The sequence below is a fragment of the Pterocles gutturalis genome, unplaced genomic scaffold, assembly GCF_000699245.1.
Source record: "Pterocles gutturalis isolate BGI_N339 unplaced genomic scaffold, ASM69924v1 scaffold26725, whole genome shotgun sequence".
In the NCBI taxonomy this organism is placed as follows: Eukaryota; Metazoa; Chordata; class Aves; order Pterocliformes; family Pteroclidae; genus Pterocles; species Pterocles gutturalis.
The window spans coordinates 622-28,263 of NW_010144159.1; the positions used below are offsets into that span (position 1 = coordinate 622).

General features: G+C 41.4%; 1 protein-coding gene across 1 annotated transcript; it reads left to right on the forward strand.

Moving 5' to 3' along the window:
• ZBTB20 (zinc finger and BTB domain containing 20) lies at positions 1-27,642 on the forward strand. The gene is made up of 3 exons (XM_010085026.1): positions 1-229; positions 20,844-22,454; positions 26,851-27,642. The coding sequence occupies exons 1-3, from the start codon at positions 1-3 to the stop codon at positions 27,267-27,269; spliced, it is 2,259 nt and encodes a 752-aa protein (XP_010083328.1). The 3' UTR covers positions 27,270-27,642.

The window sequence follows — 27,642 nt, forward strand, 5'->3', positions numbered from 1 at the left end:
ATGCAGTCAGTCCTTTCAAAGGTCTCTTTGTTTATTTTCAGGAAGAAACCCAAAACAGCTGAAAACCAGAAGGCGTCTGAGGAGAATGAGATTACTCAGACGGGTGCATGCAGCGCCAAGCCGGGCCTTCCCTGCCTGAACCTTGAAGCTGTTCCGTCTCTGAGCCTGGCCCTCATCCACTCACCACATTCACCAACAAACCTGCACGCACACACAAGCTCATCTGATTGTGAGTACACCAATGTGCTGCTTTGTTGCACTAGGGTTCTTGAAAAGGCAGTCCTTACTGTGGACCAGGTTTTCCAGTTGGATGCTCCTTCCATAATGAGTAGGACTTCCGCAGGGCTTACCTTTTCCCTTCTTTGGGAATTACCACTGAAACAGAGTGTTTTGTGTTAAGGTTGTGATAATGCAATCAGCCAGAGGAAGCAGAGAGCGTGTTGTTGGGTGAGGTTGCTGCTTCTTACGAATTGAAAAGGGAAGACCCCTCAAGCGTGTCTCTTTTCAACTAGAGCTGTAGTTATTCTTCTCCAGGTAGTCACGTGTTTCTTGTTACGTGAGCTTATGTACTGATGGGGCTTTTCAGCTTGTGCTGTATTGCAGTGGGAGAAAACAAGTGTCTGGCTCTGACACCCAGGGTTGTAAAGGATTTCCACCAAGAAGGGGGAGTGTTTTGTGGAGAGGGTCAGTCTGTGAGAGTCAGGAAAATCTTTGTAGACCTGGGTGGTTGTACCAATTTAAGGCCCTTGTTTTGAGTGCATTCACTTTCAGATTACTCAGCATGGGCTAATAGGCCTTTAAAAGATGTTCTTTTCTGTTTTGCCAAAAAATACAGAAATAGGGGAGGGAATGATTAAAACTGAATTTTTGAAAGTCAGAATTTACCGTCAGCTCTTCAAAACATTGTTATTTCACAGTGGTCCCTGCCTAGAAGTGTCTTGGGCAAGAATGTGCAGGGTGATGTGAACCTCATTATTCACTGGTTTTAGAATATATAGTTTACCTCTTTTGCAGTGGTTTTAGGATGTGGTAAAATTTACGAGGGGGAAAAAGAAGAAAGAAAGATGATGACACCAGGTTTCAAGAGCTCAGAAGCCAACCAGACTTTGCAAAAGCCTATAAAAAAAAAATCAGAGCATGACAATAAAAAACCAGATTAAAAAGTATGTATATCCTTTTTTTAATTTAAAAATCCTGCCTCAGGGCCAAGCTTGGAAGCAGCCGGGTTATAGGGATCATCACTATCAAAATCACTTTAGCTGCAATTCATTCCTGTTGGCTTCTGACTTTATTCGTTATGAGCTTCTTCTAGAGATCTTGATTTTAATAGAGCTGGTGAAAACATTGGGGAGACTTTCCTAAATCTTACCTGGTGATGTGGGGAGAAAAAAGAGATGTGAAACAATTGAGCAGCAGGCAGCATGCTATTTAATATATACAAAAATTCTCTTAAAATTGGAGATGTCAGGCCCTTTGTTAAAACTGGGGTACAGTTTTGTCTTGTAATGTTTTCTGAAAACAAAAAGCTTGTGAAAAGATGCAAAAAGTTAGCAAAACAATGAGAAAAAATAATCCTTATTTTCAAACAAAGAATCTCTTTATCCCATTCACATAGATGAAAGAGTTCATTAGTAAATGGGATTTGAAACCTCACACTGATGTTTTTTGACAGTACAAATGGCAACCCATGAAAGCAGCCTTAGCACAGAGGCCAGCAGGGATTGTAGGGAACTTGGAGAAAGAACTCCTGCTTTTGCTTTCTGAGGTGGCCAAGTTCAGGGGTGAGGAATATTGGCAGAGGGCAGTATGGCGAGGTGGAGCCTGCAGCTCTTCATGCTCTACCTGATCTGTCGACAGAGTCTTTTAGACTCCAAAGTTTTTAATGTCCCCAAATCACCTTCCATTCCTACTAAATTTACAATACCAATATGAATAAACTGCAAACCGAGGTTAGATGCTCCTTTCACACTGAAGATGTTTTTTTTCAGACAAGGAGTTTAATAATGTGTTCAGCATTAATATTGTCCTATCTCAGGAACTGTTGAAATTTGTTTCCCAAAATACAGTTAGAGTCCTGCAAAAATTCAAGAAATGGTAAGACTTCTTGTGGTGTGAATCTCTGTTAGCTGATTCCATGTGCTTTGAAACCAGTAGAAAAACTCCCATTATTTATGATGGGTTATAACCTTTGTCAGGCTGTATTTGTTCAGGGCGGTGTGCATATAATTAGTGTTTGGCATGCCCTTGCAAAATAGCAGTGCCAGTTTCTCACATGAACAAAAAAAGAAGGCGTGATGGATATTTACTGCATAGTTACTATAGCTGTCTCCCATGTTATGTGGTATTTTTTTAATATTGCCACAATCCTTAGTGCTGGAACACAGTCATTGACCCAAGAGATTAATGTTTGTGGCTCCTAACATTTAAAAATGGGCTTCCCTGTCAGTACAAACTCCTTCTCCTTACCTCTTGCCTCCCCTACCTTTTGAACTGTTTCTTTCCCCTCACCCTAGAATCCCTCCCTTTGTCCTTCTCCTCCTCTCCTCTCAGGTCGACATTGCCACATCTGTTTTCCGTTCTACCTTTGGACCTGTGGTGATGCTTTACTTCTTTGGGCCAGTAGCACCTCCTGTCATTCTCTCTACCTTCTGGACACTACAACATTGCTCCTCCTCCCTTGCCCAGACTGCTATACTGCCCCTATCCCCACAGCTGGGCAGATTATAGTTCATTTTCAAAGGACATTCTTCATTCTGGTGGGGGGTTTTCTAGTGGATGGTAAGTAATTTTAAAATACTTAAAACTAGGATTAGACAGGAAATTTGAGAGGAATTTTCATTGAAAATATCAGAAACACCCAGAAAGAGTCAGCATGGTGGGCTATATCAATTCTTGGAAAAATGTACTGATGTACAGGTGGTTCCATAAGCCTTCATTCATGTATATGGAAAAAGAGACTTGGATTTTAGGGGCTACCTATTCAAATCAGTTTGAAATCTTCACTGACCATTTTGCATGCACAGCCACTAGTGCTTGGCAGAAAACAACACCACATATTTATTATGAGAAATATTCAGAAACCAATCTACTTTAAAAAATCAGGGTGCTTTGGGAGTGATTCAGATCAAAATACTTTTTCCAAACATAGTAAATAAAAACTCTGTGATGGCCATCTGCTCCTCAGCTGTAAAAGCCAGAGGTGAAGAAAGCCTAAGCAATAGTTTGAATGCCAGTCTTACTGAAACAAGTACTTAGTAAAAAAATGTGGGCAAAGTTGTATGTGACACACAACTTAATTTAGGGCTTAGTTCTATAGTGTAGGACATTCTACATGCTGTTTCTGGTGCCACTTATTCCCAATTAAATTGCATTACTTCTGACCCTGGTAGGACTGGGTCCTAGATTTCTGGATTTGAACATTATGATATATTTCCAGTGCAGATGAATCCTTGAAGCAAAATCCAGAAGCTAGGATGCATTGTATTTGGTTTGCATCTCTTTCAGTCCTGGGAAATGCTAGCTCATGCAATGCAGTTGGAGAAAGAGGTTAGAGGAAGAGGTGCTTCCTGAGGTAACTGTTTTCGTGAAAGCACCACTTTGAATCAGTTTGGAATTAAGTCATAGAGTGAGCTGATAGAGCTCTAAATGAGTTATACCTCTGGCCACTCAGCTGTCACAAACAGATGTAGCTGCTTACCCAGAAGAAAGGTGTTTGTGCAAAGAGCTACAAGGACAAGCTTGGAGGCACAGGTTCTGGAAGGGTTGCAAAGAAGCAAACAAAAGCATATGAGATTGGTGCTACTTGTGATTTTCCACATACTTTCTTGCTTATGGAGAGAGAATGCATAAAGTTGGTAGGGTCCTAGTTTGAAGGCTGAACTGCCTCAGGTAAAGCTTCTAAAGATTTTGCTGAGAGGGAAGGAAGTCACCAGGACGTGGCTGTATTTAAACTGATTTGGTCTGTATAGGCTGCTTTCTTCAGGAGCCCTTCAGAAAGCATCTATAGCTAGTTATGTTTTGCAAGTGCCAAGAGATAAGATCATTTTGGCCGAAACTTTCACGAGTTCTCAGAGATGCAGTCACACAAAAACTTTGTTCAAGCTCTGATGTATGCATCTTAACAGATGTATCCAAACTCAATGGAATCCCACGGGAACAGTGCAACTGAATCTCTTTTGTCTCTATTGGTAGGTAAAAGAGTTATTCTTAGACATTGGATGGTCCATCTGTGAAGGAATTTGTTCCAGACAAGAGAAAAGCAACGTCTTTGCAAAGAGTTTCCATGAGACTGAGAGGCAGGTTGGACAATCATTGTAAAAAACTGCTGAAGCAATTTTTATTATTTTAGAGAACACAGAATTCTTGCAGAGACTTGAGATTCTGATAAGGAATAAAAGTTGATAAGGAAAGTGACGCATGGATAATTTTTGAAAAATCTGTGAAACAATCATTGGCAAGACGTTGAGACAGGGGAGGACTTTCTAAAGTTATGTTTTAGCAAGGGACTGGGAAGTTTTTATGCATTAAATAGAAGGCACTTTATAAACACTGTTGGTGATGGACCACATCTGAACCCTTTGTCCATACATGCTCAGGTGACGTGGCTGTCGACATGGCTGTCTTGGTCCAATTCCAGCATTTTTTAGCTTTCACAGGATGGGAACTTTGAGGCAGTTTTTTCTTTTTCTCCTCCTAAATTCTGATTTTTTATTTTTTGTTAGCTTGATAGCCTTCCAGCATAACAGGGAAAAGCAGAGAGGGAACCTCATAAGGTTCCTGAACTCCACAGAGCATTGAGGGTGGATGTGCGAACTCCAGGTTTTCATTTTCTTGAGCACCTAGAGTAACCCACCATTCCCTTCCCATGAATCAACAAGTTTGATTTGCCTGGGGCTAGTATAGAGGCTAGGTGGATCTGAAGGTAGTTTGGCCTCATCTTTATGTTTTAGGTTTCCTATGTCTCTCTTTGAGGTTCTGTGGCAGGAAGAGAACAGTTACATGCCCTCGTGGTCTTCCCTCTGCCTCTGGAAATTTGTGGCTGTGATTCCCCTAGGAACTGCTCTGGAGCTTTCAGATGATTTCCACTCTCAGGGGCCTGATTCTACCAGCTTCCTTGTTTTCAGAGGCAGGCAGTACGTCAAGAGTAATTTCATCTGTATTTTTGCTAATCTATGTATGGTATGTGTTAGCTAATGCCAGATATTTTTAGGTTGTTTTTGGTGACCTAAGAAATCATGTATGTTTAGATATCTGTTTTAGATGATATAATAATAATGATACAGTCCTTTTCTGTAGCAAGCTAAACTGAAAGAAAAGACATCCATAGTTCTCAAATACTGATGTCACAACACTTAATTATGCTTCCGTCTTGCAGATCATTTGAAATTTTGTTTAGTAAGTGCTTCTCTTCTTAACAGTCAAAAGTGGTGTCTATGTCCTGTAGGTTTATATTTCTGTTTCTAATATTATCAAAGAAATTTCAGCCAGGAATGACTTGTGTTTATATAGAAGCAGATATATGTTGCTTGAATTGTGTAGAGACGGAAGTACAAGTACAGGTATGTAAAACTGTAAGCTGAGCTCACCCTGCCTCTGTTGAAAAAGCCATCACAATACACTGAAGAATTCGCAGTGTGAAATGTTGTACTTCTGATAGGAACTGGTCTCTGTATTCCTAATCAGTACACTAAGTAAGTTTTGTCAGGTTGGTCTCTCGGGCTTTTCTTCTCATGAGAAATGACTGATAGCATATGATACTTCAGTTATGAAGTCAGTGAGTATGTTTTCAGAAGCAACTCTGCGGTTTTGGAGCCCAAGTTTCACTGATGTATAAATCACTTACATTTATAACTCACATAGATGCTTTTGAAAATTTGTCTAATTATCCTAAATGTTGATACTCTTATTTGATGACCCTGTAATACTGGCTTGATGCTAAGTCGTCAGTTCCTGTGGTATTCAGTGCTTTTCTTACTGCTCTCTGTTTAAAGAACTCTCAGTGATAACACGCATAATTTCAGCTTTGGTTTAAAACAGCCATGCAAGTTTCTAGCTTTCATAATTTCAGGGGCGAACTTGAAGAGGTGTCCCCAGTGTATCTATTCTTACTAAGTACCTGGGAAAGGATAAAAAGACTTATTGCTCTTTGCGATTCCATAGCTTCCATTCTTAAGATTTTGAGGTGACTGAATTGATAATACTGTGATATTTCTTTTTGTAAGTCATGCTGCACTGCCATCAAGACATACTGTAACTGTCCAGTAAGAGATCTGCAGTCTGTTTCTAAGTTTACCTGTTCCTGTCTTCAGAGTCTGCCCCCTGTAGATTTTTATTATGATTCTTTAAATTGTGAGTCTTCTAATCAATCTTTCCATTACATATTGGATGAGTGTTTCAGCTGCTTCACTCATGAAATGAGTGACTGATGAATACTATACGACTGTCTATTACTGTCCAATGTATTAAGATGTTCTAGTACTCTTTTGTTTGTGATTTTTTTTTGTTTGTTTGGGTTTGTATGTTTGAGTTTTCTTAATAAGTCTCCAGAATAGTACTTTGGTCTTCTCCCCCTGGAGCTATCTTACCTTCTTCCATCATCATCCATTCTGAAAATTAAAGCAATAATGTCAATTCCACTGCAGATTTTCTGTAACCTCCTTGATTGCCTTTACTGCTTTCTTAGATCAGTAGTTGAGCTAACCCACTGAGTCTACTACTTGCCTGTTTAATCTGTACAACTTCTTAGGTACCAGTCATTGGCCTGTAAGCTTTCTCTGTCTGATATGTTTGAATAATGTTTTATTGCAGTATTTGTCTTTGTACCTTTAGTGTTTTCTTTCTTTAAGTTTCCTCTTCACCCTGTCTAATCTTTGTTTTACATCTAGCCTGCTAAGTTTATGCTCAGTTTTATTAGTGTCACTTGGGCATGATTTCCATTTTTGGAAGGATACATTTTCAGCTTTAATGAACTCTTATACCTTGTTATTTAACCATTGTAGCATTTCTGCTTCCTTATTTTTTTGTTGTTGTCCTTGGATATGCATATGGACTCTAATAAAGTACTATTAAGCCCCTCTCCCTTCTGATCTTATGGATTTTAATTCCTTATCTTTTCCTTTCAGACTCTTTCTGACTGACTTCCTCTTCTTTTTTTCCTTTTAACAGTTGTTCCTCCTGAAGTTGCACATAGCAAAACTGTCACTTTATATGAACTACTTGAAGGATGTCAAACATAATCATGCCAAACGTTGTTATTTCATGTCTTAACCATGCATGCTACTGCTGTCATCTCCTCTGTCCTAACTGGGTGAGAAGACTAAACCAAATGTGCTATTTCCCTAATACAGTGTGCAGAGGGACACTTCATATAGCAGAGTCAAACATAAAAGATTTTCCAGTGTTTGACAGGTAACTCTTAAAGCAGCTACATATGTATCTCCTTTTGTCCTACTGTGTGTTGTTAAAACCCTGAGTTAACTCAGTACTTACATCTCTCTTAGTTAGTCGTTTGTGTGCCATAGAGAGACACCTCCCATGCTTTGAGAAACATTGGCTGGTGTATTGGTTGCCTGGTTTGTTGCAACTATGCAACTTCAAAGTTACAGATGTAAAAATAGACTTGGTCACCTTCTATTCCTTTTCACCACTGTGATCTGTCTAGCACTGCAGCTTTTTGCTCTTTTCATCTAGGCTTCCATAGTAACTTTCTCCTCTTTTCTCTTGTTTAACTGTGATAGAGTAGCCATGTAATCTTTGTGCTGTGGTCCCGCTCAATAACTTTAGAACAAGGGAGGGCCAGAGCAGTGTTCAAATGAGAGAAAACCAAAACAATTATTGTATTGTTCTCGGCTGAACAAAGAGACATCTTTCATTCAAAACGTTTTTGAAGTGAAGCCTTAACATGGTACTAGAAGAGAACCTGAGATGTGAAACCAAGATACTGTTTAATACTGCCTACTAATGGTGATGAAGTGTGCTAGGGTATGTTGTGAGGGAAAATTGTTGTATTTCCAGAAGATGTGGTGTTTGATCTGCTCCATGGGTGAAAGTCAGTTATAAGCCATCAGAGTGGCACTGAACTCCTTCATTTGCATCAGAGTGGCACTGAACTCCTTCATTTGCATCAGGGTATTTGCCTTGCAGCCTGGTGCACAGCAGACCACAGCGATGTGTTCTGGCTGGCACTGTGCATTTGGGTTCCTGAGGACACCAATTATTATTGTTTCTAGAGGGAATGCCATTGCACCATCTTTTCATTTATGTTTTCTGTGCCTGTTTTCATTCTCCATTGAGTGATTTACAAGGCTAAAATAACATGAGATCTAGTCTTACGTATCTGCCACTCAGGAACTGGAATACAAAGAGAATTCAAGATCTCTGGTTAATCTGTCAGCACAGATAGCTCCTTGAGGAATTAACTATGCCTACCAAGAAAGGATAAACAAATCCTAGAACCCCTACTCATCCCAGCTTTGTTGTGTTAAACACTGGAAGGATCTCTGCCTGCCTGGGATGCGCAATATATACTCTATCAATCTGTGACATGTGGTGAAATGCTTCTTCTTGAAAGCCCACAAGAGAGTGGTAGTATAAATTAAGAGTAATCTCACAACAGCTATTTTTGTGTTCTTAACCAGTGAAAATGTAAGTGTAGCAATATTGTGCATCTATTAAAAATCTTGAAAGGCTCTTTATAACAAGATGATAGGAATGATAACGTGTAATTTATTGACGTTACACAGAGAAAAAACCACAAAGTAGCAATTTTTGTGTGAAAAGGGGTATGATAGAGAAAATAAAAACAGAGCAAGGGACTTCTCCCCACAGCTTCATGCCTGTGTGTGCAACCATGTCAACTTTCAGAAAAATGCCTTGTACCTCGATCCTATGCGGTGTTTCGAAACAGGGCATATTCCGTGTATTCAAAAGTTAAACTCCCAGATGATATCTCTGGTGTTTTTGGCTGAGTAGAGGGTGCCTGAAGGCAGACCTGAAAAATAACTCTCATGTACTATATTAGTATCACCTGTTGGTGTCTGTATGCTTATGTATACATGTAATTCCTGGGCCTCTTCCCTGTGAGGGCAGGGAAAGAAAAACCAATGTTGAAACTGACAATGTATGTTTAATACTATGGATCCATCTGATGATATCAAGCCACCCATGAATGCTGTGTTCTTATTTATTGCCTTCATTTATTAGTTTAAAGCATTCTGCTGTACAATTCTCTTCCTGTTAAAACTAAGTAGGTGATTTTGGAAATAAGTCTGCTTCCAGGGATTGCAGAGAACTCACTGAGGACAGAATTTTTCCCTGTGGCCTTCAGTATCATTGACATGAGCATGTGTTGTTTCCCACTGATATTTAAATCTGAATTTTAAGCAGGCCTGAACACTCATCCCATAACTCAAAATAAAGAAACCACAGTCTGAATGAATGAATGTATGAATATCTGTCTCACAATATTTCTAAGTTGAAATATTCACCAAAACACCCAGTTGTACTAGTTAACAATTACCCTTTCACTAATAGATAAAAAAAGATAAATGGAAAAAATAACCAAATAAAATCTAGCATTTTCATGTGATAGCTTTCCTCTACTCAGGGCTGAGGCATAGCCACTGGAAGAGATAAAAGAATCTTTTTCCCAGCCCTGAGGACTGGCATTTACAATTTTTCATCCATTCCTTGTTTCTCCCATTTACCAGTAGTTCTTTGACTAGAACAAGATCTCCTACATTGAAAGGCCTTTCTCTGGGAGCATGGAGAGTATATGCAGTGCTCTTCCACAGGCGTCAGCTCTCCCGCCAAAGTCAACCATTTCTGACTGCACCTTCTGCCTAACAAGACTCCTAAAAACCCTGCCTGTAGAGGATTCTAGTTTGAATAGAAACCTTCTAAACAGGTAATTATCTTAAGAGGTTATAATCTGTATTTTCCTTTTAACCAAAGCCCACACGCTTTCACGCTTAGTGTGTCTAACCACACTCAAACTGATAAGCTTTTCCTCCTTGTCTTTCTGCCTGGGGGAAAAAACCTAACAATACAGGGCAAATGTGAAAGACTTCAGGGAATAGCAATTGTCTCATTTGGAGGCACATTTTAATATATTTGCACCTATTATTCTTCTAATTAATTTCTCCTCCAGATTCAGCTCCCACCTCCAACCCCAGCCCCTTCTCCTACTCAAACAACACTGCAGAGAGAGGATATAAGTTTATACAGTCCACCACAGGAAGATGACCGAAAGCAGTTTCTGTTCACTTTCCTTATGGTTATTCAGTCTGAAATGCACTATTAACGTTTAAACAAAAGCTCTTAAAGCAGGTGAAAGTATTCTTAATGACTGCAGTAAGTTTTTAACCAGGACCGTAGACTAGCAAAATAAATCACCTTGTTTGCCTACATTTTCCAAAAAGTTTAATTTTTTTTTTTTTTCACAAGAAGCATCCCCCTGTTCTTTGTGTGAGTGGGGAGTGTTCACACGTAACTTCACAGGTATTGCTGGCCCATCTCACCTCTTCACTGCTAAGTGGCTCTCTTGCTGCAAGTCCACTAGTGCAGCATGCCCTTTGAGTAAGGGCACCTGGCACTGTGAAGGAAAACTAGCAGTAGATGCATCTAGATTTTTTCAAGAGCCAAACTGCCTTAAACTTATAGCCAGTTAAAACAGTTGGGCCATGTTGGGGCTTGGCAGGATTGTGCCTGAGCTCTCTGGGAACAAGTGAGCACGGTTGAAACAGTTTTCATGTAGAACATGAACGTGTTCCCTACTGATGAAGGGATAAACGCAGCCTCAGTCCTCTTCCTAGGAAATGGTGCCATCATGTGGCCACGGTGTTTTCTCTGTTTCCAATTACAAGAGGACAGTTGTACAGTTTTCTCCCTTCACATTTTGGAAAAAAGCATTAAAATGCTGTTCAGTGGTCCTATCTTTTGCTAATGTAAATGGTTACAGCTGGCTGGGACACAGGAAGTAACACCCCTGTAATGTTATGGCTAGCTTGTTGAAGTCCCTGTTAATGCAGCTGTGATGACAGCTTTGGTGGTTCTTCTGTTAACAGTGTATGTTGCTTGGAGGTGTTGTAGATACCTAGAGGAGAAGCATCCCCCATCAGCGTAGTCCGTGTCTATGCTAGGAGGCATGGCTGGAGCAGCAGAGGGTCTGCAGACAAGGGCTGAGAGAGGAACTGAGAGAAAGAGGGTGTGCATATATGTGTGCCAGTGTTTACAGTGGAGGTATATTGGACTGGACCCCAAATATGTGCCTGGGAATAAAAAAGTCTTTTGAGTGTACTCTTTGGAGTTCCTAAAATAGCAAGAATACAAACTGGAGTGAAAGTGGAAAAAAATAAATACCCTGGCTAAAAATGGAATATTTCTTTAACTTAAAAATAGCTACATGTGCTGTAACACTTTGAAGCCCTTGGTCACCAGACTGCTATGAACTGGAGATAGTTTTTACCTGGTGTTTTACAGTTGTAAGTAGGATGCTCACCATGAAGAGGTATAAAGGAATCAATGCACCACAAGAGTAGTGTGAGAGGAAAGCTTCATTTTTGTAAGACTGGAGAACAAAATGGAAGAGACCTGTAGAGTTAATACTTGATCTTTCTGTAGTGCTCTTTATTCAAGAAATGCAGAAAAAAAATTTAAGATTAATTACGGCAGGCAGTCCTTCTGCAGAATTGGGTGCGTGATGCTGTCCCTGTTCTACATGTGAAGCAAACTGAGGCACACATTGCCACTTTGCAGATTGTAGAGCAAACAGGATTAGTGCTGAGGGACTCCTCCCTCAGTCTTTCAGGCGAAGCAAAGGGAGGTGATTCAGTGCCTGCTTCCCAAGCATGTAGGTTGAAATAGAGGCTTTTATGCTTGACATTGGGGATTTATGCCCACTGGGTACAGAAGCAATTGTATGTACAGAACACCTATGGTTTAGTCTCCAGTTTTGGGTAAAATTGATATCTCATCATTAGGTAGATGCTAAAAAGGAGAGGGCAATTAACTAAATAAATAATCCATAGAAGATTTGCTGAACATTCTCTAGTCTGCAGGAAAAGCCTGTCTGTTTAAGAAACAGCCATCTACTCCATAAGTTTGCTCCTTGGACAATAAGGTTGTGTTTGTGTGTGCATGCATTTCTGTCTTTCAAATAAATATAGTTACTAGACTATGAAATTTTGAGAAGTTTGACAGCTTTCAGAAAGCAGTGATTCTTTCTTCCATAGAGTATGTTACTGACACATTAATAGATGTTGTGCTGGTAAAAATACAGTACTTCCTGTTAAATGTAGACTGCTACATATTTTGATTCTAACAACAATCTGGTAGGGTTAGGGCAATCCGTGTAGTGTCATCTGGTGTTTGTTTTGGATAGATATTATAGAAGGAGATACTGATTTTCAAGATGTTCGAGCAGATGATTGGGTGAAAACTCCAGCAAACCTTTAAAGCAACAGAAAGCAAGGGCTGCTCCTGGTCAGATCTCCTGCTGAGGATACAAATGTTCTCCTGTGTTCCTGAAACTCCATACAAGCTTTTCCTCTTGCAGACCCTTGTTCAGAATGAGGCCAAAAATTCAGGAGAATGAGGCCAAAAATTCAGGAGAATCAGTCTGAGCAGGATTGGCTAAATCAGCCTCTCTAGCATCATTGAGATCTACTGAGAAGTCAGTCACTACCAGGTTTTCAGGATTTGAATTCAAGTCACTTCCTTGAGTGGAAAAAGTATTGCTTCACTAAATTTGGTCCCAGAGAGTTGGAACTTGATGCAGGACTAATTTTATGTGTGGAAACACTAGATGGGAATTTTTGCTCTGTTAATCCAGTTTTATTTTAGAGTAACTAACTTGAGAAGAATAGAAAATAAAACTTCATCACTAGGGATAAATCAAGCCATTGGAGCTGAAGAAAGCATCCATGGTTATGGTGCTAAGTTTGGAACAGGAGACACTAATGTATGGAAATCAGAAAACTTCCTACGGAAATTGTGGGGCTATATTAGTTTTCATATGTTGTAATGGAAATGCTGTATTTCCACTGAACTGTCAAGTTTATGCAAGAGTTGAGATTTTCGTTCCGAATTAAGGATTCTTTACTGATTCATGCCTTTCTTAAGGAAAATCTGTAGGGTTTTATTTTCATACCAGTGCTTTGTTTGCTTGGTTTTATTTATTCTGTAGGGTCTTTAGAGAGTATCGTCTTTGAAGTATCTCAGTATCTCTTCATTCACCTCGCTCAGGTAGAGTACTTTATCCACTTTAGGGCCCGGCATTTTAAGTGATAGAAGGACAAACTAGAGAGAACATGGAAGAAGATAAGAATGATGAGAGTACCTATAACCAGTGAGGGTGATTGGGAGACCTGAGTTTCTACTTTCTAGAAAAGACAGCTCTAAAGAAGAAAAGTGAGGCACCTTCCAATGTATGAGTGCTATAAAGAGGAAAATGGTCAGTAGTTCTCTGTGTCTGCTGGAGGAAAGGATGAGTAACTGGTTTCAAGATTAAATACTAGGAAAACTTTCTTGCTATAAAGATAACAGTCTGTCTGGGGAGGGAGTGGAAATCGTCCACTTTGGGTTTTTTTGCAAACATGTTAGACAAATTTCTGAAGAGGTAGTGTAGGTAAATTGTTCCCACAACAAGGAAGAGGTAGACTGGATGACTGTGGGAAGAACCTTATGCATTCTTTTGATAAAGCCAGGAGGCTGTGGTCATCCAGCACTTGGTGTGGAAACCAAGGATTAGAGATTTCCAAAACTCTGTGTGGTAGAGGAAGAGAGTAAGGAGTAGACTATAATGCTTGTCTCCGGCAGCAGCAGGTTACTTACGTTTGTGGTGCTCCCAGGAACTAGTAACCGGGTTACAGATGCACAGTGAAACAGCTCCAGAAGCAGGAAAAAAGCCTACCAAATCCTAACTTCCACATCTTCTAAGCACAAATACAGTCTGGGAGGAGAATGGATTGAGAGGAGCCCTGAAGAGAAGGACTTGGGGGTGTTGGTAGATGAGAAGCTGAACATGAGCTGGCAATGTGCGCTTGCAGCCCAGAGAGCCAACCGTGTCCTGGGCTGCATCAAAAGAAGCATGACCAGCAGGTCGAGGGAGGTAATTGCCCCTCTGCTCTGCTCTCGTGAGACCCCACCTGGAGTACTGCATCCGGCTCTGGGGTCCTCAGCACAGGAAGGATGTGGACCTGTTTGAGCGAGTCCAGAGGAGAACCACAAAGATGATCAGAGGGCTGGAGCACCTCTTGTATGAGGACAGGCTGAGAAAGTTGGAGTTGTTCAGCGTGGAGAAGAGAAAACTCTGGAGAAACCTTAAAGCAGCCTTCCAGTACTTCAAGGGGGCCTACAGGAGAGATGGGGAGGCACTCTGTATCAGGGAGTGTAGTGACAGGACAAGGGGTAATGGATTTAAACTGAAAGAGGGTGGAGTTACGTTAGATATTAGGAAGAAATTTCTTAACTATGGGGGTGGTGAGGCACTGGAACAGGTTGCCCAGGGAAGCTGTGGGTGCCCCATCCCTGGAGGTGTTCAAGGCCAGGCTGGATGAGGCTTTGAGCAACCTGGTCTAGTGGAGGGTGTCCCTGCCCGTGGCAGTGGGGTTGGAACTCGATGATCTTTAACATCCTTTCCAACCCTAGCCATTCTGTGATCTTTGTCTTATCCCAGGATGTTCTCCCACCTAGGGAGACAGTTGTCATTTTGATGATAAGATAAAAAGATACCATATTCTATGTGAGATAATAAAGCCTCCAAGTTTTCTACTGTCTCTCAAAGTGTGCACTCTTATTGGTGCAAGGCCTGACAAGCTTGTCAGGAAGACAAACTAGATAGCAATATCAAGCTAACTCTAGTTAATTTTGTCTAAGTATCAGTGAGATGGGTTGCCAAATAATTTTTTAAATGCTACTGCACAAAATTGAGGCAAAAACTCAATCTGTATTTGTCTCAGCAAGCCTACCAGTTCTTAAGGTAAGGTTGTAAGATGATTATTCTCTTTGCCCCATAAATATGAAAGCAAGACAGAGCCTCTGGGGTTTATTCTACCAGATATTTTTTTTTTAAAGACCACACATTAAGTTTCCAAAAGAGTTTGGATTTCAGCATCCTACACAGTTTTGCTTCAGGTGAAGGCTGTGCACTGAGCTACTGCCGAGTTACAGTGGCTGTGGTGGTTTCATCATCACTATGTTCCTAGAAATTGTAGTCATTACTGTGCAATGAGCTTTGAGATGCTGTGATTTTAAAGGACACTAGAGAAAATCAAATTCTGTAATATCTTTCTGTTACGAACATTAAAGCTGTAAGCAGTGGCTTTGCAGAAAGGGACATCTAGTGGCTGTACAAAAAAAATCCCTTACTAAATACGTTATTAAATGTAAAACATAGCTATTTGTGTGTGCCTACAGTCTTCGGTATTTCATACATCATGTGTTTTCTGGGATAATTTTTTATGTTTTTGGCAAACAAAAAAATCACCTTTGAGAGCCATACCTTTCTAGCTTTATGTAGGTCTATGTATGGCAGCTTTGGCAAATAGAAAACTGCCTTCAAGCCATGCTTGATGTACCTCACTGCTGCACTTCCACATTTTCTATAGCATCTTCCAGGAGCCCACTGCCTGCTGTTTCCTTCTGCCATTGCCTTCCCCTTTGGTACTGTACTTGGAGAGACTGTCATTGTTATTGTCATGGTAAAATCTACTTTCTTTTGAATGCCCATAGCATAAAAGTCAGCGGGAGGGGTGGATGAGATTCAGGGAAACACTAATCTAAGCATTCAGTCATGTATTACACAACAAAAGTTTTTTCCTTTCCCATCCAAGTTGTGCTACTTCTTACTAGTTGAGGATGAATTCCATGCATGTTTCTGTGAATAGCTTGACAGTTTAATCGGTACATTTGCATATGGGGTAACGGAGCTTTTTTCAAAGTTGCACAGTAATATGTTTCACCTTTATGCCATGCCAGCTTCAAATTGCATCCCAGGAGGATTGCAAATGTGCATAATCTGTGCAGTTGTCTAGGCTTTTTTATTTTCTTTTTTTCTTTCTGCTTTTTGCCTTTTTTTTTTTTTTTTAACTGGCAAATGCCTATTCATTGCCCATCTGGGTAAGAATGGCCTTTGCATTTTCACACCCATTCTTTCCTATATGGTTTGTGAATACCCCTCCAATCAGAATTTGCTTCTCAGAAAAGGGACAAAACCATTTTACAGGAGTTTCTCAGAATAAGTCCATTGGGATCTCTACATCATGTTTACTGGACAAAAAAAGGGAGGGGGAGCACTTAACAAAGACTACTTGAATTTCACAGAAAGGTTCCCACTGTCTGAGTTTGAAAGAGTGGCAGGCCTGAGAAGAGCCTGAGACAGCAGTCTTTTTCCTGAGACAGGCATTCGGTGCAGAGACGAGTAGGTGAGTGGGCGCATGTGTAGCTCGGTCTTGTGAAGAGCTGACACGCTTTCTGGCCTGTCCAAGGCTCTATTAGTCTTTATTAGAATGTGGCATTTACTTTAAATTCAAACCTGAATTAGCACCTCCACCTTTTATGGGGAACGTCACCTTTCAGTTTAGAACAGCATACAGTAAGGGACAACCACAAAACTTGGATCTGGACGGTTTCCTGCAGAGAGAGAGAGAGGAGCAACACAGGACAGCAGGTTTTGCTACAGACCAGTCTCTGGAATTTGTTAAAGCTGCTCTTTTATACTGTTGCGGTTTGTGTAGTAGCATCTCTGACACTATTGCAAATTATTTGGTCACCTGTACGTTGGATAGGTATGGTTTTCAGTGTTGAATGTCAAGGAAGGTTGCCTGGAATAAACATCCTCAAAATCTGTGTTAGCTTTTTTTTTACCATTTGCTCTGTCTCTTTTACCCACCCCTCTCTTTTTATCCTTAAGGAATGAATTTCAGTGGTTTCTCAGGTGAAGAAGTGGTAGATGTTCTAATTTTATTTGAAGAAATAAAGAAATGAAGAGAGGATTTTTTTTAAGGGAAAACTGTTATACCAATAGCATGCCTTTTATGAAGTGACTCAACTGACTTTCAGAAAAGTTCCTCCACCTCATGAAGAGAGAATTTTTTTTAAGGGAAAACTCTGTTATACCAATAGCATGCCTTTTATGAAGTGACTCAACTGACTTTCAGAAAAGTTCCTCCACCTCAAGATGCATCCTAGATCAGTTCCTAGAGAAGAGCTATTCGTATTGCTCTCATAAATGCATACAAACCTCTTTTCTTTAGCCTTTAAGAACTGCAGCTGGCTGTTTTCATCAAGTTAGCTAATCATCCAATACATTGTGGCTACACAACTCTTGCTTCCCGCAGCCAGGACCTGAGAAAGACTGTTGAAGTTTACAGATGAACCTTGCCCTTCCCCCTTTCTGGACATGATTTGTGGATAAGTGTCAGAATTCACTTTGACAAGAAGTCATCCAGTCCTGTGGTACATATCACACCTTTCTGGAAAGGAGCCATCCTGAGGATGCATTTTTCAGAGTTCCACTCACAAAATTCCTTTTACCTGCTAAGTTGCATAGGAACAAAGCAGATTTCTTTGCACCTGCTCAAGTCAAGAGACCTGTCCATAGCATCTCTGGTATGTGTGAAATACTCCACCTTGTGCATGTGCAAGGCACAATTTTTGGTTTATTGAGTTAGACTACTGCGCATATCGTCTTATTATCAAATACCTCATTTGACAAAGCAGAACATAAACTAGAAGTCATTTCCTTTTCCAGAAGTACATCTTAAAGACATGTTCATGTGAAAAGGGAACTCTAGGGTCAAACCAAGTAGTGATTGATGCTTATTGATGGAAAGATTTCTAACATACTGATAGACAACCACTCAAAGTGAGATACGGATAGATGGGTAACTATGCAATCACTTGCCATGGATTACAGTAGGTCTTGAAAAGAGATGTCATTTATTTGTCATTAATTTTCCACTCTTCTGTTTCCCCACCAGTACAAAGTTTTTACTAAGTTATCTTCTTTTCAGATCAAGGATTCTGACTTTTTATGTAAATACATTTTGAATCCTCATGTGATCTGACATGTTGGGAGGGGAAACATCTGGCATTAGCCTGGAGACCTCTGAAAAATTACTCTGGACGGAGGAGTGAATGCATTTCTTCTGTACCTTATTTTGTGTAAAAATAGTTGCAGTGCCCTTGAAGGAGAGTCTCTGAGTTTCTAAGATGTTTTTCCAGTCCTATGATCAGTCTTATCAGAGGAGGAAACTCGGGTTTCCTGTCAGAGCTTATAAACAAGACAGATGTAATTCACAACCTCCGTGATACTGTTAGTGGTTTCCTCCTTGCTTCTGCTATGTGAGCATCCACCCAGTGCTCTAATCTCACATGGAAATTAGTAACCTTCTGATACTGGCTGGTTTACATCTGTTAACATCAGACTTCTTCAGACAGCTTGGCACCATCAGGATTTCCAGTTTGTGACCATTCAGCTACTTCAGAGAATTAAACTAACCACCTGTGTCCAAAGTGGTTTCTCTTTGAACCAGCAGAATAGAGGGTGCTGGAGACGTCAGGAGTGGATAAATGAGAAGGAAAAGGCAGAGCAGGGAGGATGCAAATTGCAATGAGTAGTGTTCTAGTGTCTGTGTATGAGATGTAAAGCACCTTTTAGACTGGAGCAGAGGGATATTGTGTGTGAAACTGCTTTCAATGCTGTTTATTTGCTCTGTATATATCTGTTAAAACAGACAGTGACAATAAACTAGTTTAATTTACTCATGCTTCTTTACCAAATTTCACTTTAGCACTCTCACGCATTAACAAGTAATTGTGACAAGAGGGGTTGTAGCTTTGGTAGCAATATTGTAGAATCATAGATTCATAGAAAGGTTTGGGTTGGAAGGGACCGTAGAAATCATCAAGTTACAAGTCCCCTGCCATGGGCAGGTACACCCTCCACTAGACCAGGTTGCTCAAAGCCTCATCCAGCCTGGCCTTGAACACCTCCAGGGATGGGGCATCCACAGCTTCCCTGGGCAACCTGTTCCAGTGCCTCACCACTCTCACAGTAAAGAATTTCTTTCTAGTATCTAGCCTAAATCTGCCCTCTTCCAGTTTAAATCCACTACCCCTTGTCCTGTTGCTACATGCTGTTGTAAAAAAGTCCCTCCCCATCTCTCCTGTAGACCTTCAGGTACTGGAAAGCCACTATAAGGTCCCACCAGAACCTTCTCTTCTCCAGGCCGAACAACCCCAACTCTCAGCCTGTCCTCACAGGGGAGGTGCTCCAGCCCTCTGATCATCTTCAGGGCTCTTTTCTGGACCTGCTCCAACAGCTCGACGTCCTTCTTGTGTTGGGGGGACCAGAGCTGGACACAGTACTCCGGGTGGGGTGTCTTGAGAGCAGAGTAGAGGAGAAGAATCACCTCCCTCGACCCGCTGGCCATGCTTCTCTTGATGCAGCCCAGGATCTGGTTGGCTTTCTGGGCCACAGTTGCACACTGCTGACTCATGTTCACTTTTTCATCTACCAACACCCCCAAGTCCTTCTCCTCAGGGCTGCACTCAAGCCATCCTCCACCCTATCCAATTCTTATTCAGGACAAAATGCCAGTAATACTAGTGGTGATTTTGCGTTACTTTTATCTGCGTACTTTTCTGGGAACCAAGGTGATGCATGTACTACAAATGCTAAGAGAAAGAAATTATTAATAATGTTTTATTTGTTTACCACTCAAAGGGCAGTTGGTTCTTCATAGTTAAAGGATGAAACCATAGTTTCTGCCCATCAAAATCTAAGTAGATGAAAAATTAGTAGAGAACAGGAAATGAAACAAGAAAGCATTATAACCAAAGCAGGCAAGATGAAGACAGGGAAAAGTGGATCAAGAGATTAAGAAGTTACTTTTTAGTCACTTGTAAGAGTTCATTTTGAAGGATATGTTGGCTCTGTACCCGAATTGCTTAGGTGATTTTCAAAACTGTTCTCTGTTTAGATTATTCAGCCAAACTAAGACAAAGTCTTCCTTAGAGTAAATGTCTGTAACTTTCCAGTTTCAGTCAAGTAAATAACAGCAGGAGAACATTTGTTTTTATATGATGGAATTCTGGTGCCAGTCAGAACTTGGGATATGCTAAAAATGAAGGGGACAGCTCATGTTAACTTTTTGCTTTTGGTTCTTACAGAGGACTGTTTGTCACTATTGGGTAGCAAATGTTCTAAACCACAACTCCAGACAAAACTGTGTGTGGGATTTTAGGAACATTTACAGACTAAATCTTGAACCAGATTTGGATTTTACAAAGTGACTGCCAGTGTTTTTGATACAAGTAACTGTACTGTAAAACATAAAATCCAAATTCCTTAAAATACCAATCTAGATAGAAATCACATTTTCATATATGCTCTTTCCATTAACAACTTGGTGTAAAGGGTCATTAAAGTAAGAATCTGATATTTTCTAGCATGGATTCACATCCAAACATCCTAAAATCCAGCTTTAATCAATGTGCTCAGTATTTACAATTGGCTGGCTCTAGGCGTTTTAAAGCCAGATAAGCTGAAACAAAGTCCAAGGCCCAGGAATGTGGTTGGAATTTGGACCCGGCTACACCTGCCTTTGCCTGCTTTTGTCCAAAATTTCAGGACTTGAGCTTCTGCAAATGAGTAGCAAAGTTTACTTCTAGCCTTACAGAGATGAAGTCTTCTAATTGGTGTCTTTGTATGTGATTTTTACAGTATACTCTGTTTTGTTTACCCAGTGGGCAGTCACTTTGGCCAGTGCCCTCGCTGTGGCTCTGCAGAGGACAGACTCAATCTGTTTGGTTTTTTTTTTTTGTCACTTTCTTTGCTACAGGTAACATCAGTTGCAAGGGGATGACAGAGCGCATTCATAGCATCAATCTTCACAACTTCAGCAATTCTGTGCTCGAGACCCTCAACGAGCAGCGCAACCGTGGCCACTTCTGTGACGTGACGGTCCGCATCCACGGGAGCATGCTACGCGCCCACCGTTGTGTGCTGGCGGCTGGCAGCCCCTTCTTCCAGGACAAGCTGCTGCTGGGCTACAGCGACATTGAGATCCCCTCAGTGGTGTCAGTCCAGTCTGTGCAAAAGCTCATTGACTTCATGTACAGCGGGGTGCTGCGAGTCTCGCAGTCAGAGGCCCTCCAAATCCTCACAGCTGCCAGCATCCTGCAGATCAAGACTGTGATTGATGAGTGCACAAGAATTGTCTCACAAAACGTGGGAGAGGTCTACCCAGTGATCCAGGATTCTGGCCAGGAGACACCCAGGGGAACACCCGAATCAGGCACTTCAGGGCAGAGCACCGACACAGAGTCTGGCTACCTGCAGAGCCATTCACAGCACAGTGTTGACAGAATCTATTCAGCCCTCTACGCCTGTTCCATGCAAAATGGCAGTGGGGAGCGCTCCTTTTACAGTGGAGCTGTGGTTAGCCACCATGAAACAGCCCTGGGGCTCCCCAGGGACCATCACATGGAAGACCCCAGCTGGATTACCCGGATCCATGAACGGTCGCAACAGATGGAGCGGTACCTCTCCACCACTCCAGAGACTACACACTGCCGCAAGCAGCCACGCCCTGTCCGAATTCAAACCCTGATGGGCAACATCCATATTAAGCAGGAGATGGAGGATGACTATGACTACTATGGCCAACAGAGGGTGCAGATCCTTGAGCGCAATGAGTCTGAGGAATGCACTGAGGACACTGACCAAGCAGAAGGCACTGAGAGTGAGCCCAAAGGGGAGAGTTTTGACTCGGGAGTCAGTTCCTCCATTGGCACTGAGCCTGATTCCATGGAACAGCAGTTTATGGCTGGTCTGGGCCGGGATGGGCAGCAAGAACCTTCTCAAGCAGATCAAAATGACATCCCTGCTGATGGCACTCAGCCGCAGCAGCAGCAGCAGCAGCATGTAGATGCCAACTCTTCCTCGCCAGAGAGAAGCAATGACGTTGAAATGGACAGCAAAGTGCTCACAGTCAATAACAGCACCGAAAAGGGGGCTTTGCAGCCTTCTGTCAACACAACTGTTGCCCAACCATTGCCAACCACACAGATCTACTTACGCCAGACAGAAACCCTCACCAGCAATCTGAGGATGCCACTGACTCTGACCAGCAACACTCAGGTCATTGGCACAGCTGGCAACACCTACCTGCCTGCCCTTTTCACCACACAGTCTGCTGGCAGTGGCCCTAAGCCTTTTCTCTTTAGCCTGCCCCAGCCTTTAGCTGGCCAACAGACACAGTTTGTGACAGTGTCCCAGCCTGGCCTGTCAACCTTTACTGCTCAGCTGCCAGCCCCACAGCCCTTGGCCCCATCTGCGGGCCACAGCACAGCAGGTGGGCAAGGCGAAAAAAAGCCTTATGAGTGTACTCTGTGTAACAAGACTTTCACCGCCAAACAGAACTACGTCAAGCACATGTTTGTACACACAGGTAAGAGCATGTCCATTTGGCTTATATACAAAGACAGAGAAGGTCCTTGACAGACAAGTACTTAGATTCTGTTTTCCAACCTGCCAGCCCCCAGCGCAAACAGGAGGGAGAGGTTATCCAGGGAGCTGGTATCACTGTACACTTTCTGACCTTACTCCATTGAAGTTGAGCCCCTGCAGAAAAATACAGGTCCCTTACAGGGGCCTAACTGTGCATGGTGCAGAAACAAGCTCATTTTACTTGGAGTAAAATATGTCCTGCACCCATCCAAGGAAATGGTAAGCGTTTGTTGTCCCCTGCAAGCTGACCAGGTGACATTAAATAGAAGTGGCATGAGGAAATTGTAATAAGTCATGAAACAGAAACTATATCTACTAAGAAAGAGCATCCCTCTGTAAGTTTTACAGCTACAGGGGTTTAAGCTCAGGTGGTGGTGACTGTCATGAGTTTAGGGCAAGGTCATTCCTGGTGGAGTTGCAGCAGTAGGTCACACTGTAGCAGGCAGACCACACTGCCACATATTTTCTAAAACCTCACATGTTCCTGTAAGAAAGTAAATTTGTAGGGTTTTTAAGAAGTTTTTCTGTACTTCACTGAAGCTGATTGCTGTAATCCCCTGTCTCTTGGTAAGTGAGATGTTTCACTGTCTGCGAGTACAGAAACATAAGGCTCAAAGAGAAAAATTTAAAATAATATATGTAGAACACAACATCAGCACCCTTTTTGTTTAAAAATGCAACCGCTTTAGTATATGATCTTTTGAGACAATGTAGGTAACCATATTACTACTGAGCCAAAACTGCCTTTTCTAGCTTTGTCAAGTTGTGAGACTTCAAAGCAAGGAGAGATATGTATCTTACATGCAGAAGCTATCCTGGGTTCAGGACTAAATTTTGCTTACTTTAGCCACCAGCTCATTCTGACATTGGAGAGAAGTTCTAGTTCAGAGAAAGAGTAAATATTTCTCTCACCAAGCAGTGGTGTTGTTAACGTCAGATCTTAAAATAAATGCTGGGTTTGTGATACATGGAGTAGAACCTGGAGAATTGCCCAAGGTATGGGAGAAGTGTAAGTCATGGCTCCCCATTGAATTCAATAGATTTCGCTTCCATATGCATATGTAAACTTTTAACTTCTATTTGCGTATAATTATCACTTCAATTAAAAATTCCTCTAGACATCTAAGGCAGACATGTACATGTACATATACAAAAGAGTCAACTTCTCAAGACTGATACAAAATGTATGATGGCAAGGATCAGGAATCTTGAATCCCAGGATTACCCTTTGTGTCTGTTTGTGTTCTCCATCTTTCTGTTGTGGACGAGTGGCTAAAATACTATGTAGATAGTGTTGTGTTATTCATAAAAATATCCCCTTCAGAACACAGTCAAATGTATCTGCTTGCATCTTTCTTCTAAAAGCTAGAAAGACTTTTTCACAAATTACTTTCCTGAGATTGGGTGCTTTATTTCCCCCACCCCAAATGGTGCACTGCCTTTGGTATTTGAAGTCAGATAAAGAATTGGAAGACCTGACCTAAAATATTCCTGGCTACTCACATAAAGTCAACGAAGGAAATTGATAGGCATCTCCAATCATGAATGAATATTTTATTTGTATGGGTCTGAGAATGCCCAAAATAATGAACTGTGGTGGCAAGGAGAGATTTGGGTAGATAGATAATTTCAATGTTCATTTAGGAACAAACTGGCTCCTGGAGTGTCTGGGAGAATAATTGCACCTTGACCAACAGAGGGCAGGGCTTCAGAAAACCTTTCTGAAAATAGCCTTTCTACGTACAGCCTCAGAGAAAGCATGCCTGTCTACTGCTGGACAGCCTCAGAGAAAGCACCTTGTCTAGTGCTGGACAGGATCATTATGAAAACTGAGAGGAGACAGCTGTTCCCACTGTCAGGATGACTTTACTCAGCTCTGTTGAAAAAAGCCAGGCAAAGAGGCTCTGGAAAAGATCCACAGAAAAAAAGGAAAGATTTGGGAGATGCAAATGTCTGAATTAGTCTTGCTGTTTGGAGGGCTCAGAAGAGAAGCCATGGAGGAGTTAATCATAAACCAGAATTCAACAGCCTAAAGGCCTCCCAATCTCTGTATGTTTTTATGCTTCCGAAAAATACACTCTGATGTAACTTCAATGCAATAGAAACGTACCTCCCTTTCTTCTTTCACATGGACACAAACATACTAGAGATGGACATTTTTCCATGTTCCCTGCAGACTAGCTTTAATGTATCCCACAATGCAGTGTTGTGGAAATACAGTGCTAGAATGCATCCGGTGGCCATGCACCTTATAAGCCATCATTGCCTTCCCCTACATATCACATATCACACTGTGGTTAGTATTCTATAGTTGTCACACATTGCTGTCTGAAACGAGCCAAATATGAAATAAAGAACCAAAAGGAGGAACATGCACACGTAATTCACTGAGCAAAGTTTTCTCTAAAGAAAACCTAAAAAGTTTTGAGATTCTTAGGACAGAAGAAATCCCAGGAAGGTTTTGAAGCTAACATTAGAAAACCAGAACCCTGTGTATCTTAGAAACATGTGCAGGCAAAAATTACGGTGTTTTTATAGCATAGTCTTAACAGGGTCTAAAGCAGAGGAGGCCAACTTACTACAAACTCTGGGACATACATTGCCCAAGGCAAAAATAAGCATTGTCAATATAATCAGTCTCTTGTAAGTTAATCAGACATAATTATAACTGACACACTTATCATTTTCCATGTAACACATGTCAAGCATATTGACCTGTCTACACTCAACACACTACTATGTTCGGCAACACCAGCAGAAAAGTAAGGACTTAATGTGTTTGACCAAATGTCTTTCACCAAGAAGGGAAAAACTCATCATTGGTGCAAGGAAGAGCAGCATGTGGATTTCATTCACAGATGTCACTGTCATATGTGCAAACTGTGAAATAAAAAGAAACAGACTCAGGGGAGATTAAAAAGTAGGTCCTTCCTATCCAATCCATATTAATTATCTTCTCTTAAAATTGGATATAAGTAGTGTATTGTAAACTCACTATACAAAGAGTAAATTAAATACTACCGCAGGCATGTTATGGTCCCTGAAGGTTGACTCTTCAGGATTTAAAACAGTGCCAGACAGATCGCAAAAAGGAGGAAGCAGGATATCTGAAAAGAAAAAAAAAAAAAAAAAAAAAGGATCTCTGCTAGAGGGGAAATTGCAGAATGACCAAAGGAAAATCATTATTCAGTCAGTGAAACAGAGGATCGGTACGTCTCTCTCCCTGACAACTTTGAGGATGATGAATAAAACACACCTGAAATATGCCACAAGTGATTCAGAAAACAAATTAAAAGGAGCTTTTGATGGGGCATTCAGGGTGTTGGGTATTGTCTACATTATCAGTACAGCAACATATCATGAAAATGTTGCCTGATACCATGAAACATGAGGCCGTGGCGTTGTCTCCCAGAAGAGCTCTGAGCATGAGGAGGAATTAAGAACAGTTGGGACAAACCAAGCATATCTGTTTAGCTAAGTATTTTTTCAGTTCATCCTTGTAGTCACAGGTTTGTCTGGATATGCCAGAATCAGTTTTACAACAGCCCTGGGCGCACAAGGCAGTGTGGGTAGATGACATAAGTATTATATATCTCTGGTTTACCTGATAAGGTGTTTTATTGGCAGTCAAATAATTTAAATTTAATGTCTGCTACATTGGAAATGTATCTGTTAGGTTGCCCTTTGCCCGGTGCTAGCTGGCCTAGGCAATTCTGTGTGTTGAGGTACCCTTTTCAGTTACTCTTATCCATGTTTCAGCTATGAGATTTGACCAGAAAAAGGGGCAACAAATGTAAACCTTTTATAGACAATTGGATTCCTTTGGCAATCTCTCATTTTGACAAAAACAAGCATGTTACAGGGTAGCTATCCGATAATCACTAGCTTTGTCCATGCTTTCATTGTGTACAAGTAGGGAGATGGAGGCACTGAAAGGTAAAGTAACTTGACTAAGACCTATCTAGAAGTGAGCGTGAGGAGCAAGGCAGGAGAGGCAATGCTGTTGAAGCTGGGGGTAGACACCAGGACCTTTTAACTCTAGTCCTGTCTTTCTCAGTGCCTTGAAGAAATCACCTGAGCTCCTTTTTACTGTGTGTGGACTGGGAATACCTGCAGCCCTCTTGGTAAAGCATTCCGAAACTCTGGTTGCAAAAGATTTTGTGTATTAAAACATGCTTATTGACAGAATTACTCTTTGACCAGAGCACCTCTCCAGAGACCTCTGCAGGACTTGCCATTAGTTTATTGTGGAGTCGTACAGAGCTGGTTTAATTTTATTGTCTTTTTTTTTTTCTGTTTTTCTTTCTTTCTCTGTCTTTCTCGTTGGTAATGGGCAGGTGAGAAACCCCACCAATGCAGCATCTGTTGGCGCTCCTTCTCGTTAAAGGATTACCTAATCAAACACATGGTGACGCACACTGGCGTGAGGGCGTACCAGTGCAGTATCTGCAACAAGCGCTTCACCCAGAAGAGCTCCCTTAATGTGCACATGCGCCTCCACCGCGGGGAGAAGTCCTACGAGTGCTACATCTGCAAGAAGAAGTTCTCCCACAAGACCCTGCTGGAGAGGCATGTGGCTCTGCACAGTGCCACCAATGGCACACCCGGAGCCACCGGCACCGGCGCGAGGGCTGTCCCTGCCGGGGTGGTGGCCTGCACGGAGGGGACCACGTACGTCTGCTCTGTCTGTCCAGCTAAGTTTGACCAAATCGAGCATTTCAACGACCACATGAGGATGCATGTGTCAGATGGATAAGTAGAATCTCTCTCTCTCTCTTTGTTACGAACAAAAGAATAGAAACAACAAAAAAAGCTATGGCACTAGAATTTAAGAAATGATTTTTGTTTCATTTTTACCTTTATTTTCCTCTTTTTTTTTTTTGGGTTCGTTTCGTTTTGTTGTTTTTGTACTACATGAAGAACTGTTTTTTGCCTGCTGGTACATTACATTTCCGGAGGCTGGGTGAATAATAATTTTCCCAGCCTCCCTTGGATGGTGGCCTTAAGGCCAGGTAGTGCTTCATGAGCTCCACTGGTTGGATCTCTAGCTACTGGCCTCTAAATACAACCCTTCTTTACTACAAAAAAACAAACAAAAAAACCCACAAAAAAATCAAAAAACAGACAGA

What these genes read in the sequence shown, in the direction of transcription:
- ZBTB20 (XM_010085026.1), top strand. Translation starts at nt 1, where the DNA reads ATGCAGTCAGTCCTTTCAAAGGTCTCTTTGTTTATTTTCAGGAAGAAA. An exon ending in ACACACAAGCTCATCTGATT is followed by an intron (nt 230 to 20,843) that starts GTGAGTACACCA and finishes TCTTTGCTACAG; the next exon opens with GTAACATCAGTTGCAAGGGG. An exon ending in GCACATGTTTGTACACACAG is followed by an intron (nt 22,455 to 26,850) that starts GTAAGAGCATGT and finishes GGTAATGGGCAG; the next exon opens with GTGAGAAACCCCACCAATGC.